Here is a 15,870-nt window from a genome sequence, read left to right as displayed (position 1 = left end):
TGCTGTATCGCACAGTGAGTTTTCACAAGTGCCAAAATGATGTTACTGTTGCCCAGTAGCAGCTGGTGTGGCAAGAAACCCACAAGCCCACCTTCCCAACATAGGCACCGCCACAACGTACCTGAACAGCACTGGGGCAGGCCAGAGCAGGGTGGCAGTAAGCTTGGGACTGCATGGACATACTGGTAGAAACAGTCTGACTCTTCCAGCTGTGCATAGACCCAGCCTCACTGCTGCCCCACCCTAGTATCCTCCAAGTAAACTGTGCAGACACACCAACAGTAGAGCTGGATTAGCTCTGCTGGTGCATCTGCACTGCCCTGACCTCATTGCCACCCTGTTCTGCCTCAGCCCAGTTCAGGTAAGCTGTAGCAGACGGGTTCCACAGCACTGCCCAGTGACAGCAGCTGCTATTGCTGTTGTCCCTTACCTTATTTCAAAGGAGACCTAATTCCCTAGCATGGCGGCCATGTGTTGTCTGAACATTGTAGGATCCCACAAAATGCCTAACATTCTTCCTTCCATAACTGTATATTCCATAGTAAAACAAAACATTTTTCCTGATTTCAGGATCTGTCAGTTCGGCCAAGTAGTGTTCTTAAGTAAATTGTGTTTCAAATGCTTTTTGTAAAGTAGTTGTTCATAAGTCTCCTTGTATTACTATGTCTTCAGCTCTCAGAGAAAGAAGTACTTTAGAAACGTTTTTTGCTGACAGTTTAAACTGAGATAAACTTTAGTGTTGAGAAGTAACTTATAGATTTGCTTCCGCCACAGGATTTTAAACAATGAGACTATTTTTGAACTGGTTGCATCAAGCAAACCCTCCCAAGTTTATCAATTCCTTGCATAATTTTCATCCCAAAATACAAAAGCAGCTGTTTTAGTTTTCGGAACCCTGCTTTCTCTTCACACTAAAGAGCTTGGGATATTACTAGTGGAATGATTGTTCCTAGTTTAAATATTATTTATACCATTAGTCAATAAAAACAATCACCCTTAGGTGAACAACTTAAAGATTTAAGCAAACATCCTAAGCCTACTTGTGAGTCAGAGAGTAGATTCATATTGTCTAGATATTACATATATTACATATATTACAGTTGTATAAGTAAAATTGGTTTGCCCAAGCTTGCCCATCATGTAAGAACATGGGCTGATACTGGATTTGAACCATAGCTGTCAACTTTTCCCTTTTCTTGCGTGGAATCCTATTCGGAATAAGGGAATTTCCCTTAAAAAAAGGGAAACGTTGACAGCTATGATTTGAACACACTTTGCCAGTTCCAAAAACATGGTACTCGCTCATCTGGAACTAAGTGGCATTCTGTTGTTCTAAAGCAGGCTTCCTCAACCTCAGCCCTCCAGATGTTTTTGGCCTACAACTCCCATGATCCCTAGCTAGCAGGACCAGTGGTCAGGGACGATGGGAACTGTAGTCTCAAAACATCTGGAGGGCTGAGGTTGAGGAAACCTGTTCTAGGAGCAGGAATACTGGGAAAGGGAGGCTATATGAGGCTGTGGTCAACCTTTCCCTGATTTTACATGGTTTACATATCTTGACATGGCATAGGGGTGCCAACTTGCCCTCAGGATTGTGGGTGCCCACCGCAACATGGATGTCACATGCACTACGCGCAAGCTACGTGTGGCATCACATGTCTGCATTGTGGCAGCGGCTCCTCTTCCTCCTTCTCCGTGGGGAGGGGCTTGGACTCAGAGAGATTCTGCCTCCATGTCTGAGGCAACCCCCCGCGCTTGGAAAAGAGTGCCTCACTCACTGGCTACGGAGGGCGGAGCTGAACTGCTTCTTTCTTGGAGACAGTGCTGCCTCCTGCTGGCTTTTCTCATTGACTTTGTGGGTGCCCGGCTTCTAGAATTATATTATTGTGGGTGCCCAGGTACCCACGCAGGGGCGCCGACTTATAAAAAATATTGGGGGGGCCAATACCGGGGTCCTGCCCCAGGAAGTTTTCTAAGAGCCGCTCCCAGCCCGTTACTGCTGCTGCCGCCCGCCTCGTGCCCCCTCGCCAGCTGAGGGAGGGAGAGAGACCGAGAAGGAGAGAGATGCGTGGTGGGCAAGGCAAGTGCCCGCCGCGCCTCGCCTCGCCTCCCACCGCCCCTCGTGCTGGCCGCCCCTCCCCTCCCTTCCCCGCGCCCGCGCGCTCGCTCGCCCTCCTCACCCCAGCTCTTGGCCGTTCGCCCCAGGAACTTGCCGCTGTTGGGGTTGTAGATGAACCTCCGCCACTCGGCCATAGACTGGCTGAAGGGCTTCTCCTCCTTGGCCATAGAGAGAGAGAGAGAGAGAGAGAGAGAGAGAGAGAGAGAGAGGCTGGAAAGAGAGAGGGAGCTCGGCGGTTCGCGGGCGACGGTTTTTCCCCTGCCGAAACAACAGCGGCTCCTCAGAACCGCTAAGTAACTCTCCCTCAGGCGCCCGGCGGGAGAGCAGAAGAGAGGAAAAGGAAAGAGGGGCTGGGCCAGTCGCACGCACCGAGCAAAACTACTGGCGCCGCCTCTTTTACTACCGTAATAATTATTTGGTTTTAACTCATTACTGAATGTATTTTAAAAGGTAACTATCGTCAAACAATGAAAATAAAAAATACCAACATAATTTTGTGATTTTACAACGCATAATATAACTAATAATTTTCTTAAATTATTGGGGGGGCAGAGCCCCCCCAAATGAATTTTTGAGGGGGCTTGGGCCCCCTCAGGCCCCATGGAGTTGGCGCCTATGTACCCACGGCCCCTGGAGTTGGCTCCTATGTCAAGTCAAGCATTCATTTGCCTTTATGTAACCTTCAAACATCAGTAAATGAGTGCAAATGTTTGGGGGTTGATTCACCCTTGCAGGGGTGTTAACTTTATTGAGCAATGACTAGAAATCAGCCAATTCAAGTTCCAATAATATAATAAAGATAGGAGTACATTGCTTCTTTGTCGTGTTTTCTGTATTGAGTGCTTTGTAGTGAATGTTAAAAGTGAAAATTCTTTCTAATTACAGCATTTTACTTAGAACAAGGAACTATGGGTATAGAATCTATTGTGCCTTGGATTAAGCTCCATATAATTAATAATCTTTATTCAGTTGGTAGCTGTGCACATCCTCTTCTGGGGAACCCAAGTCTCAAGGGAAGGTATCTAGGAAAAGTGCCAAAATCTGTTGGCACATCTGTTCCATTTGGAAACAGGGCAAACTTTTGCCCTTAACATCCTCTGAGGGAATACTTGTTTGGGAAACGTCCAGTTTGGAAGCATGGCAAACATTTTATCAGTTTGTCTCTGTTTAGATTCATGCCAAGTGTTCCTGCCCCAAACAAACAGATGCACACATATACCCCAAAGGGAGTTTTTAACAGTCTTTGCATGAACAAGGAGTAGCAGACCAGAGGGCAGAAATCCTTATGCATCCCCTAGTTTTTAAAGGTTAGAAGCTCAATCCAAATGAGAGTTAAGCATTTTTAGGACTTATCTATTTCCATGTAGAAGAGTTGAGTTAAACAGGAATTTGGTGTGCTTCACTCTGGCTGGATATTGCCCTATTTAGATTTGTTTCCCTAACCATCCTGAAAACTTTACACAGTTTGTAAAGCCAAAGCCATGAATACAAACTGAACAATATAACATAGGAGCCAACTCCTAGGGGCTGCCATTCAAATGGCGTCTGTGATCAATTACGTAGTGCAGGGTTTACTTGCCCCCCCCCCAATATTTTATTCAACTTGACACCCATGCAATAAAACATTTAAACACATCCCTTCTTGACTAATCCAGAATAAGGACCAAACTAAAAGCAGTGGCTGCATATGCACCATACATTTAAAATATGATTCTCTCCCTCAAAGAATCATGGGAACCTTAGTTTGTTAAGAGTATTGTGAATTGTCGCTCTGTGGTAGACAGACTACAGTTCCCAGGATTCTGTGAGGGGTGCTTTAAATGTAAGGTGTGTACACAACTTTGAAAGCAGTTAACATGTGCATGAAGAATCAGGACCTCAGCAGTTAGGGAGAGTTTTTCAATCCTCATTCTATGGTCTCAATGAAATGCCCACTCTTCCCCTTTAGCTGCTACTAGTTCCAGGAGGCAAGCCTCCATTGATCCCAATAGCAAATGAGGAGTGGGATTTTCACCCTGATCATAGCCAAGCAGGGACCTCTCCATTTGCTGTGATCTTGATCCTGCTGCACACCTCACCCTTTGCAATGACTGTTTACATGGGGGGGGGCATGTGTTCAGTTGCTTTCACACAACCACATTTGATTTGTCCCTGTAATAATAATAATAATAATAATAATAATAATTTATTATTTATACCCCGCCCATCTGGCTGAGTTTCCCCAGCCACTCTGGGCGGCTCCCAATCAGTGTTAAAAACAGTACAGCATTACATATTAAAACCTTCCCTGAACAGGGCTGCCTTAAGATGTCTTCTGAATGTCAGGTAATTCTTTATCTCTTTGACATCTGATGGGAGGGCGTTCCACAGGGCGGGCACCACTACTGAGAAGGCCCTCTGTCTGGTTCCCTGTAGCCTCACTTCAAGAGCCTTCACACATGTCTGTGCCTGCTCAGAATGCACGAGAAGTGAAATCACTTTTTTAATAATAATAATAAAAATTACCTCCATCTCAAAATACCTTTGCATGCAGACAGCTTTTCACAACAGGGGAGATGTTCCAAGTTAAGCATTCCAGATTGGGGGGGGGGAGATGTTGACGCAGGATTGGATCCAGTCAAGTGAGCTTCCATGTGCAGTTATGATGTAGCATCATCACCTTGTTGGGGTTTTAGTCTTGTTTTAAATGTCTCCATTGTTTTTTGCATTTTTAACTGCTTGTAATTATTTTATGTGTAGATTGCCATCAGATGGTGGTTTAGAAGGCGGTTAATAGTAATAATAATGCATGCCATTAATTTCTAAACATTGCAACCTACCTTAGAACCTGTCCAGCACCAGTCAGGGACACTTTCACCTGGGGGCTCAGGGGTGGTTTCTGTAGGGCAGGACACTTGCCAGCCTCCCCTGAGGGTCCCTGGTCTTCTGCAGCTGTTGTGCTGCACTTTTCCTGAGTTCCACCAGTATCTGGGGGGTCCAGATCATTGGAGGATGAATCTAGCATGGGCAGGACATGAGGCAGAAGACCAAGATTGAAAGAAAGGCTCTCCTTTGCCTTCCTGGTAAGATCAGGGCAGAGGTGAAATTGTATGCTTGTATGTGACTGCCTGTGACCATGAAATTGCTCATATTTCCACAACCCTACAGGAGTGTAATAACACACAGTTTACTGAATGACCAGAAGATACTAATGGCCATGAATTTTTTAAGTGTAGCCTGCAAATTTATTCAAATCTTCCCTTTATTCCTATTAATTTATTGCAGTATTCATAGCCTGAAATGAACAATAAATTGTGAGTCAGGTGACACCAGAAGGGTCTGTTGTTCACAGTGCATAATATCATGAAATAAAACATTTTCTAGGATAAGTTGATAGACAGTTGGTAATTTGTGCTTGTACATGGGGAAAAAATCAAGAGCAAGTCTTGATTGTTTTGTAAAAATTCAGTCATTCGTTGGCAAGTTTCTACTGAAATGTACAATATTTACGGTGACACAAGTTAGCTAAACAATGAAAAACTACTGAACAATATTTTGATAAGCATGTAGTGGATCTAGTAAAAAGAAAAAGAAAATGAAAAAGGTTCAGGTGTAGATTTCCATCTGGGGAAAGGGGGCTTGTGAAAGGGTTTCACATTCATAGGAATGATTCAAATCAATATTTCTCCTAAATGGTGAACTTTTAAATCAGCAGTAACTAACCTGTGGCCCCCTAATTGCTGTAAAGACTGCCAGCTCCCACCAGTCCCCAGCCAACATGACCAGGGGTCAGTGGTTACGGGAATTGCAGTCCAGCAACATCTGGAAGGTCGTAAGTTTTAAAAAGCAAATGTTTGTGGCCTTCTATTGTAATATTGCATCATATTACTATTATTATTATTATTACTACTGCTGCTAGTACTACTACTAGTATTTGATCCAGCATGTATTGTCCATCTTCCTGTGGAACTGTAGTACATAGTTCTGCCAGTGGCGTAGCGTGGGAGGTGCAGGGGGGGACGGCCGCACCGGGCGCAACATCTGGGGGTTAAGGTTAGGGGGCGCAAATCCATGGGTTAGGGGGTGCAAATTACTTGCCCCGGGTGCTGACAACCCACGCTACGCCACTGAGTGCTGCTGTTACATTCATGGAAGTTACAGAATGGTATTTTCCAGGAGGTTCCTGATCAAACTTAGGAGCATATATTTGCATATGTTCCTTACTTCATTTATCATGATCCCAGGAAACTGAATAGGTGAACTGCCTCCATTGAAAAGGATTACACATGTGAACCAACCCTTAGTTTTCAAAAGAAGCCTGTGTTGTCATATAACTTGGGATGCCGGCTTTATAGGATACATGGATGGAATCCACATAGATGGTACTGGATAAAATAGGGTGACCTCAATTGCTCACTTTGTGTAATCTGGCTAGGAGGTAGAAGACCCTAGTCATAGCTCTTGGGGTTTGAAAGTTTCCAACTATGGGAGACGTTTCTTCACTAAAGTGACATAGTTATTTCTGGCTCTGCTGAAAATTTTTCACTAAGCTCCCCATCTGTCGTCAGTTCCCTTTTTTATGACAGGAGTCCCTATTTTACCTGCTTCTTTTATTACTATTTTTTAAAAAATATTTTTATTAAGGATTTTCTTGTTTTACAGAAGTGTAGTGCCTCGTATTTTTTTTTCCTTCTTCTTCTTCCATGTAATGTTTTTACAAATCCGTTTCATTTGTTGAGGCATTAGGGGGAGAAGAAAACAGAAAGAAAAAAGAAAGGGGGGTGGGGAGAGGGAGGATGGATGGGGGTGGGGTCGGGTGGCGGTGTTTCTATTATGTTTAATGTATGTAGAGTTTGGTGTCAGCGTTGCTTGTGTTGTTCACTTGTGTTCCTTTGGTGGTGAGAGAGGTTGGGGTTGGCTTAGGGTGTGATTGTTTGCTTGTGATTGGCTGTGGTGATCTTTGTTTTCGTGTGTGAGTGGGGTGGGTGGGTGAAACTGACACGGGGACAAACAGAAGAAGACGCCTTCACCCCGGTATGGCTCCCCTTTATCACATACACAGCCCAACAGGACAATGACAATAATCCACCAACAGCATACAAATCAATATGGCTAACCTTTTATTACTATTTTGAAAAAAGGGGAGGTGTAAGAGTTACCGTAGTTAAAGGAGTCCCTTAACAGATGCAAATCTAGATCAACAATAGAAGAGCAATAGATAAGAAGTCACTGGACAGGTGGCTAAAATCAAATCAGTAACTCAATTTGAAAGATCCCAAAATGCATTAGGAGTTATTCTGTGTTCCATATTTAAAGCTTTGCTGTTACACAAAAAAGAAGCAGTTGGACATGTTAGCATTTCCTATCACATGGCTGGTTCCTATAATTTGGTAGATGCCTGACCTCATCAAGAGTTCTGTCAAACTGGAAAAGACAAAATAACCAACATTCTGGCTCTCTAGCAGGACTGCAAATAATATATGTTAAGGGGTCCTAAATGTATGTATTAACATGAATAATACATGTTGATTTGGACTGGTGAATTCAAAGCAGTTCCAAAGGTTGGTTTTAAGTAGCACAAAATCACCCTACAATTTCAGAAGATTGTTAAATCATTATTGAATCATTAAGCAAGTATATTATCCATGCTGATGCCAAATAAGCATGGAATACTCAAAATAATACTTAATTGGACTAAATACACAGTTTAAAATATGCAAAGCCAGCTGAGTTAATTGGGTTAGAGTTTGGTTAACCCAGATAAGAGAGCTCATCACCATTTAAACAATGCTTCATTTGGGGTATTTAAACTGCTTCACATACGTAGGAGGGAGGCACAGGCTGTTGGGCACCACTTCCCAAAGGCTCACCAACAGGAAAGACAAACAGACGGGAGCATTAAGCTCTTTCTCTGTGTCTGTACCTGCCAGGAGGTTAGAGCTCCAATCACCTGGGACACACGGACGCAGACCTCTGCATATCCCTCCAGCCCAGAACCAGCTCTGAGCTATTTTATTTATTTTATTGCTTTATTTATTAGATTTATCAGTTGCTGTATTGTGCCCAGGGCACCCCAAAGCGACTTACAACCTAACAGATGGACAGTAAATCCCACATAGATACATTAAAGCCATGAGGAAAGAGAAATACATTAAAGACATCCCCACCCACTTCTAAAAGGCCAAAGACCTGGTTATAGAGGAAAGTTTTTGCCCTGTGATGGCACCGGGCGAGCCTTCCTGGGGAGAGCATTCAAGCAGTGTTAGAAAGAAATATAAGCTAGGTGCCAAATGGCTCCTTAAACCAGCGTTAGACCTGCCAAAACAGAATGACTAGTTTGGAGGCCATTTTTCACTACGACTTTTTGGTCCCTGGATTGTGCAGATAAATTAAAACTGATGGAATTCTACAGGATGTGGTATTAGTGTGTGTAAACAGTCAAGATTCAAGGATCCCCAGGCATGCACCTCCAGATGGTGGAGATGTCATCCTGGTGCCTGGGCATCTTCACTTCGTCATAAACTGGCTGTTACATAGGAGCAGTCCTGGCACAAGGTATAGCCAGCCCAACAATGTGTTCCTAACTGTGGCCAGAAAGTTCCACAGACAGACATGAAGGCAATACCCCTCTGTCACTCAGCTACTGGTACTCAGCCGTACAGGTTCCATGGCTTATAACCATGGATAGATCTATCTGCCATGGATTTGCCTTCTATTAAGACTGTGATGAACATCATATCCTTTGGCATTGAGCTCCATACATGAATTTTGTGTTAGGTGGGGTACTTGGTTTTATCTGTCCTGAATCTAATGGATGACCCTGATTTCTGTTGTTATGACAGTGAGAAAAAAATTGTCTCCATTCACTTTTTGCAAATGCCATCATTTAGTAAATTTGTGTTGTGTGTCCTTTTAATCATATTTTCTAAACTAAGAAGCCCCAAGTGCTTTAGGCTTTCCTTGTAGGGAAGGTGCTCCCTCCAGCCTTTTGAACAGTTTCTTTGTGCTTTTCTACACTTTGTCCAGCTCTGTGATCTGGGGTGGCTAGAACTGTACACAGTCCTGCTTTGCAGCCTCTTTGGGACCACAAAACATGAGTTTAGTCAAGCATCTAGTAGTACATTTGGGTGGGTTGTTTTTGGCTTGGGAGATCACAAGTTGTGCTGGCCCATATTTGTCCATTTATCTAAAATAATTATCCTGTGGTTTTTTCTTATGCCGCAGACGAAAGGATCTTCAAGTGTATCAGCATCAGGAATGCAAAAGAAGGTCAAGAGGACTCTACCCAACCCACCTCCAGAAGATGTTTCAGTAGGGACACAATCTGCCTTCACCACTGTGGGATCAGTTTCACGCCGGAGGATCTGTAGAAGCAATACCATGGCCAGAGCTAAAATCCTCCAGGATATAGACAGAGAACTGGATCTGGTAGAGAGAGAGTCAGCCAAGCTTCGGAAAAAGCAAGCAGAGTTAGATGAGGAAGAGAAAGAAATAGATGCAAAACTTCGGTATCTAGAGATGGGCATCAATCGGCGGAAAGAGGCATTGCTGAAAGAACGAGAAAAGAGGGAGCGTGCCTATCTTCAAGGTGTAGCAGAGGAACGCGACTATATGTCCGACAGTGAGGTTAGCAGCACCAGGCCCACGAGAATAGAATCTCAGCATGGCTTGGAAAGACCAAGGACTGCGCCCCAAACAGAATTTGACCAGTTTATCCCCCCACAAACCCAACCAGAAACGCAGTTTGCAACTCCTACGAGTCCTTACTCTCAGTATCAGTACTCGTCACCTGCCCTTCCCACTCAAGCACCAACTCAGTACTCCCAGCCGTCGCATTACCAGCAGCAGCAACCTTTATATCAACAGCAGGTTTCTCCTTACCAGACCCAGTCAGCATTCCAAACTGTGGCAACCATGTCTTTCACGCCACAGGCTCAGCCTCCAACAACCCCACAGCCTTCCTACCTTTCATCACAGCTAATGGTGATCCCACAGAAAACAAGGCAGGCCTCATTATATCTGGAGCCTAAGATAACAACGAACTATGACGTGATTCGCAACCAGCCTCTCATGATAGCCCCTGCATCTTCTGACAACACATATGCCGTGTCCCATTTGGGTAGTAAATACAGTACCTTGGACTTAAGGATGGGGCTCGATGAGAGGAGCAGCATGGCCAGTAGTCCCATCTCGAGCATATCTGGTGACTCCTTCTATGCAGATATTGACCACCATGCGCCACGTAATTATGTACTGATTGATGATATTGGAGACCTCACTAAAGGGACATCCGCTCTGAGCTCTGCTTATGGTCTACATGAGAAGGATCTGAGCAAAACCGATCGGCTGCTTCGAACTACTGAGGCGCGAAGAGTGCAAGAAGTCTCAGATTTCCTCGCACCGCTGCAGACTTCTTCTCGGTTGCACAGCTACATGAAAACTGATGACGATCCCATGGAAGACCCTTATGAACTGAAGCTGCTGAAGCATCAGATCAAGCAGGAGTTCCGAAGGGGGGCTGAAAGCCTGGATCACCTGGCAGGCCTTTCACAGTATTACCATGCAGATACTAGCTACAGACATTTCCCCAAATCTGAGAAATATAGCATAAGCAGGCTTACCTTGGAGAAGCAAGCTGCCAAACAGCTTCCAGCCGCCCTTCTTTACCAGAAGCAGTCAAAGCATAAGAAGGCCTTGATTGATCCCAAATTATCTAAATTTTCACCCATTCAGGAAAGCAGGGACCTTGAGCTTGATTACTCAACCTACTTGACTTTAAGCACATCATCTCTTGGCGGCAATACTTCTAGAGCAAGGCTCCTCCAAGATGATATAACGTTTGGCCTTCGGAAAAACATCACAGACCAGCAGAAGTATATGCAGCCAACTCTCACACATTCTCTTGGCACAAGCCTTGGGGCTGCACTGAGTACAACAATGAGATCCACATTGCATGATGATTCTGACAAATCTTACAGCAGTGGCAGCAGATCCAGACCTTCTTCCCGACCGTCATCCGTCTATGGGCTTGATTTATCGCTAAAAAGAGATTCTTCAAGCTCATCTTTAAGACTGAAGGCCCAAGAGGCTGAACCACTAGACGTTTCCTTCAGTCACGCAGCCCCCTCTGGAAGAACTAAACCCACGAGTCTACCCATAAGTCAGAGCAGGGGCCGAATCCCCATAGTTGCGCAGAATTCAGAAGAAGAGAGTCCCTTAAGTCCTGTGGGTCAGCCAATGGGAATGGCAAGAGCAGCAGCCGGGCCATTGCCCCCTATATCCGCAGACACTAGGGACCAGTTTGGATCAAGCCATTCATTGCCCGAAGTCCAGCAGCATATGAGGGAAGAATCACGAGCTCGAGGCTATGACCGGGATATAGCCTTCATCATGGATGACTTCCAGCACGCCATGTCAGACAGTGAAGGTAAACTAGACTTCAGACTGCTTTATCGCTCCCACAACACAAATCCTCATTTCTATGCATGTGTCTGATTTCATAATCTTTCGGGGACTAATTCTTCTTCTTTTCTTTTTTTGCATTCTTTTTCTGTGTGTGTGTGTGTATATATATATATGTACGTATGTGTGTGTATATAGATAGATATTCTTTTCATTTGGTCGGCTGATTTAACTCTGTGCTCAGATTTTGGATGGGTACATAGATAGACTTGCATGTTCCAGTTGTATTTATTTTTTCTTTTAGTTTGCGTGTGCATTTTTTTTGCACTCCACTTTTGTTATATGTATTTTGGCTGGGATTTTCAGAAGCAATAATTCAGGATTGGTTTGTCTTCTTCCATTGTGTTTAGTGGAATAAGCTTCTGCTAAAATCAAGAGAGGCTGAAAATACCACCCAAAATAAATATAGTCTTCATAAAACTGTGACCCATCCTTTTGTTAATGTGAAAAGATCTTCTGTGCAATAAGCTTGCTGCAAATCTTCAGCAATCCAAAAATTTCCAAGAGCCATAGAGCACAGTTTACAAACAAAATCCTTTATGAAAGTAATTCCCTTATATATTTCAAATCATTGTTTTAATCCCCGGTGGAATAATGGGTAGAAGCAATATTGTTATGATGGGGTATTGTATTTTTAGAGACTTCGTTACTGCGCCTTTATAATTGCATCTTCGTAAAGTGTATGCTGTTATGTATGGATTTTTGTAAATTAAAAGTATGATGATATGATATTGTTCAGATGTCAGGGTCAATTAGCTTCCCCAGTAAACCTTTCTCATTAAACTTTCACAGATAACTTCAGTGCTATCCATATGTATAAATGACCCTATATAAACAATAACCTGTACCTCAGACATATAAGCATGTTTTTTAAGTGATTCTATTCATGTGTGGTTATTACATATGCTGTTCCAAGTATTGGGATGAGTCTGAGAGGAGGAAGCAGGCAGGATGGGGCAGGAGAACCTAAGTAGGGAAACCACTTTTTAAAAGAAAATACTAAAAGTCCCAAGTAAATGTTCAAGTACGTGGTGGGTTGGGAAGCCTATAGGCAACTGCACAAGCTTATCTCACACAGATGCACACAAAGGTGTTTTTTCTATAAAAAAAAGAAAACGAAAAAGAAATACTAAATGTTACTTTTTAAAAAGCAAAGAAAAATGTTATGCTGATGTTAAATATTAAACTGTAAGTTGTGTATCAGCATTGTTGGAATTGAGTAAAGTTTATAACATGTTTTAATACTGTTTCAGAAGCCATTTCAAAAAGACATTTTGAAAGTTAATGAATTTTACACGTTTTCTTTGTATGTGCTCTGTTGAGTTTTTGTGCATATTGTCCAATAAAAATACACTGCATGCCCTGTTGTGTTTGCTAATAGCCGTGATTACTGTGGAAGAAATACTTGCTGAAGTTACTCCCCTCACACTTTCTTATCTACTTCAGTACCATTACTTCCTTCCTTCAGTTCACTCTGAAAATAGAATCATAATAGATGTGAATATTTGATATAAAGCTTTCCCCCTCCGAATGACCTGGAATTTGCCCCATCTCACCGAAGTATAAAACAGGAGGTTGGATCCAGAGAAAGTTAGCTGCATTTAAATGCCATTGAGATCAACAGTACCTAAGTTAGCCATGACGTATGCTTTTGCACCGATTTCAAGGGTACCTAAATTTGGTTTACACTACAGTCCAATATTCACTGACCTGGGAGTAAGTCCCATTGTATTCAGTGGATACTTACTTTTGAGTAGAGCTTTTCGGAGCGTGTTTTAATTTGCTCTGGATCCGATACATGTTCTTCAGATTTACATTTTGTTTTGGTTTCTACTTTTTGTGGTTACTTAAAGCTTATGCGTTCTTACTTTAAAAGTTGTCTAAAACTTCCATTAAGGGAGTGGAGGGAGGCTATGTATCATTTGACATGCCCTGCTGGAACCATGCCTATTCATCTTAAGATCCAAAGTTTGTCTAAGGTCTCAGTTTGCTCCATTGAACATTCCACTTTTCTTTTCATTCCTGAGTTCTTCAAGCCTTTTTTTCTTCATAAAGGGAGTAATAACTGCTAGCAGTCCAGAGAAAACAAAAGGAATGAGATAACAGACTGACTGGAGTAAAAGAGGAATTGAATCTATTTTTGTAACCCCACCCCTCAAAACAAAAAAATTACTCTAGCCACTCTCACCAAAATATCCTAGGTTTTCATATGCTGTAACTCATAAATACATGCTCTCTCTCTATAAGGTTATAAAGAAGCATAACACGTACATGGCATACACATAACACTTTTTTCTGAAATGAAACATGACCCTTTGACCATTCTTCTTGTTTCACAGTTGTCAACTATGCTAGCATGTAGAGCCCACTGGAATTTTAAGTCATCTTTGCTCCAGCAATCCTTTTCATGAAACAACAAACATTTGCATCCACATCATTGACACCATTGCTTGTTTTGTATGAAAACTGCAACTCTGCTTTATATCTATGGCTGGGGTTTATGGGTTAACTCCATAGCAGGAATTGGAAACTGTATCCATGCTATATCAGGAGCAGCACCAAAACTCCAGGAATCATGAAATGGTAATATCAAACTCATTATGTGAAAGCGTTATTAGCAAAAAGTAGCCCATAAATTCTTTCAGTTCAAGTAATGCTATACAGATCATACTGTTCACCATGATCAAAGGGGGGGGGGAGTTTATTTATATGCATGAATATACTTTAAATTACCGTGTTGCTATGTCTGGAGACAGATATATGACATGAACCATAGATTCTGAAAGTTGTTAAGAAAGGAGATGCAATTCCCTAAACGAACATTTTAAGAATGTGCCATTGCATTTAACCAGTGTGATCTTCTAGTTAAAAAATGTCTTTAAGCAGATTAGAATTTATGGGTTCATGTACATTCACAAAAAACAAAGGCATCTGGAAAATACCTAAAATGCAACATGCAAAACTGCTGGTTGAGAAGCCTCTGCATTCTTACTGTTGCACCTCCTAAACTTTCAGAGGCCAACTTTTGTACAGTCAGTTCACATATGAGGAGAAAGTACCAGTGACTAAGGGTGTTGCATTTGATTTTATCTTTACAAAAATACAGAAGCAATGAGCATCAGGCAAGCACCCAAAACAGAGATAGTGCTAGTCCTTAAAGCAGCATCAGTTCCACAAAAAAGCAAAGATAAGGCATTGTTTGGTGGCTCCAAGGCTGCTACTTGCCAGCTGCTGCCACAATTTCTCATTTACTGCCTGCATTCTAACTTTGAAATCATTTCACCAAAGTCCTCTACCCAATCAGATGAGGTATGCTCCATAGCTAGTAAGCAGCAGCCACCAAAACCCATGGGATAAATTGTGCCATCTCTTAGAAGATCTTTGTTCTGCCTTTTTCATATCCTGCAACACCACTATTTCAAAAGTAGTAATGTTAGGGTTGTATTGTTAGTAACGTTAGTACTGTAGTCTAGCGAGTTTGAAAAGTTCAGTCCTAGTATTTAGGGCATTATATCCTGGAGTTCCTAAAAAGGATAATCCCTTATTCGAAAGTTTTAAGTTCATCCTGGTTTAGGGGATATGACGACAAATTGAATGCTAAGTCTGTCTTCTACAGCTGATAAATTCTCCATTTTTGTTCTTTCTAAGTATGAAACGATGCGGTTCAAGAGATTTCATCTGCCAGTTTGAGGTGTTTATAGCAATTAGTGTAATTGTCACACAGGAGATAGCACTCTCTATTTTCACACAAGTGTTCCACACCAGGGAAGAGCTTGTGTGCCACAGTCAATCTGTACTCCTAACTTGCTCTAAATGTTCAAATGCAGGAACCAATGGAGGGTGGAGTGACCATTGCAGGAGATAAGGGAAGCTGATGATTGTTTAGACCCTCTGGGCATCTCCCAAGCATTAAGCTCTTAAAGACAGTGGATCCTCATCTGAGTGAAAATTTGGCAAGCCTATGATGAAACAATCTCGCAAGGTTTAACCAGATCATCTAATTTGCATGCAGAAGGACCCAGGGACTGAACATCTGGCGTCTCCAGGTCGGGCAAGGAAAGACACCCTGTTTGAAACCTATAGGGACTGTGGGTCTGATTAAGGAAAAGGTAGCTTCATGTGCTCCTGTGTTATTGATTGATTTAAATTTATACAATGGTGCCATAGGCTCAAGATGTTAAAAAAATTAAAACATTAAAAATACACATTTATTTTTATTTTGACCATTTATATACTGCTTAATTACAAGTGTATCTAATTGGTATACAATTATTAACAAACAAAAAAAAATTCCTTCCAGTAGCACCTTA

At 42.4% G+C, this 15,870-nt stretch overlaps 1 protein-coding gene across 6 annotated transcripts in view; it reads left to right on the top strand.

Moving 5' to 3' along the window:
* Window positions 1–15,870, top strand: part of PCLO (piccolo presynaptic cytomatrix protein) — a gene marked incomplete at its 5' end in the record, with an annotated part of 241,011 nt that overhangs the window by 135,331 nt on the left and 89,810 nt on the right. For all 6 annotated transcript variants that reach the window (XR_014564187.1, XM_083738705.1, XM_083738703.1 and 3 more), the window contains one exon: window positions 9,323–11,525. Coding sequence is in view for 5 of the 6 variants with exons in the window: in XM_083738705.1 (XP_083594831.1) it covers window positions 9,323–11,525 (2,203 nt within the window). The remainder of the gene's footprint in view (window positions 1–9,322; window positions 11,526–15,870) is intronic.

The sequence above is a fragment of the Podarcis gaigeae genome (genome assembly GCF_964106915.1).
Source record: "Podarcis gaigeae genome assembly, chromosome: 5".
In the NCBI taxonomy this organism is placed as follows: domain Eukaryota; kingdom Metazoa; phylum Chordata; class Lepidosauria; order Squamata; family Lacertidae; genus Podarcis; species Podarcis gaigeae.
Note: the sequence above shows the minus strand (reverse complement) of the source record. Positions and strands in the feature narration are given on the sequence as shown.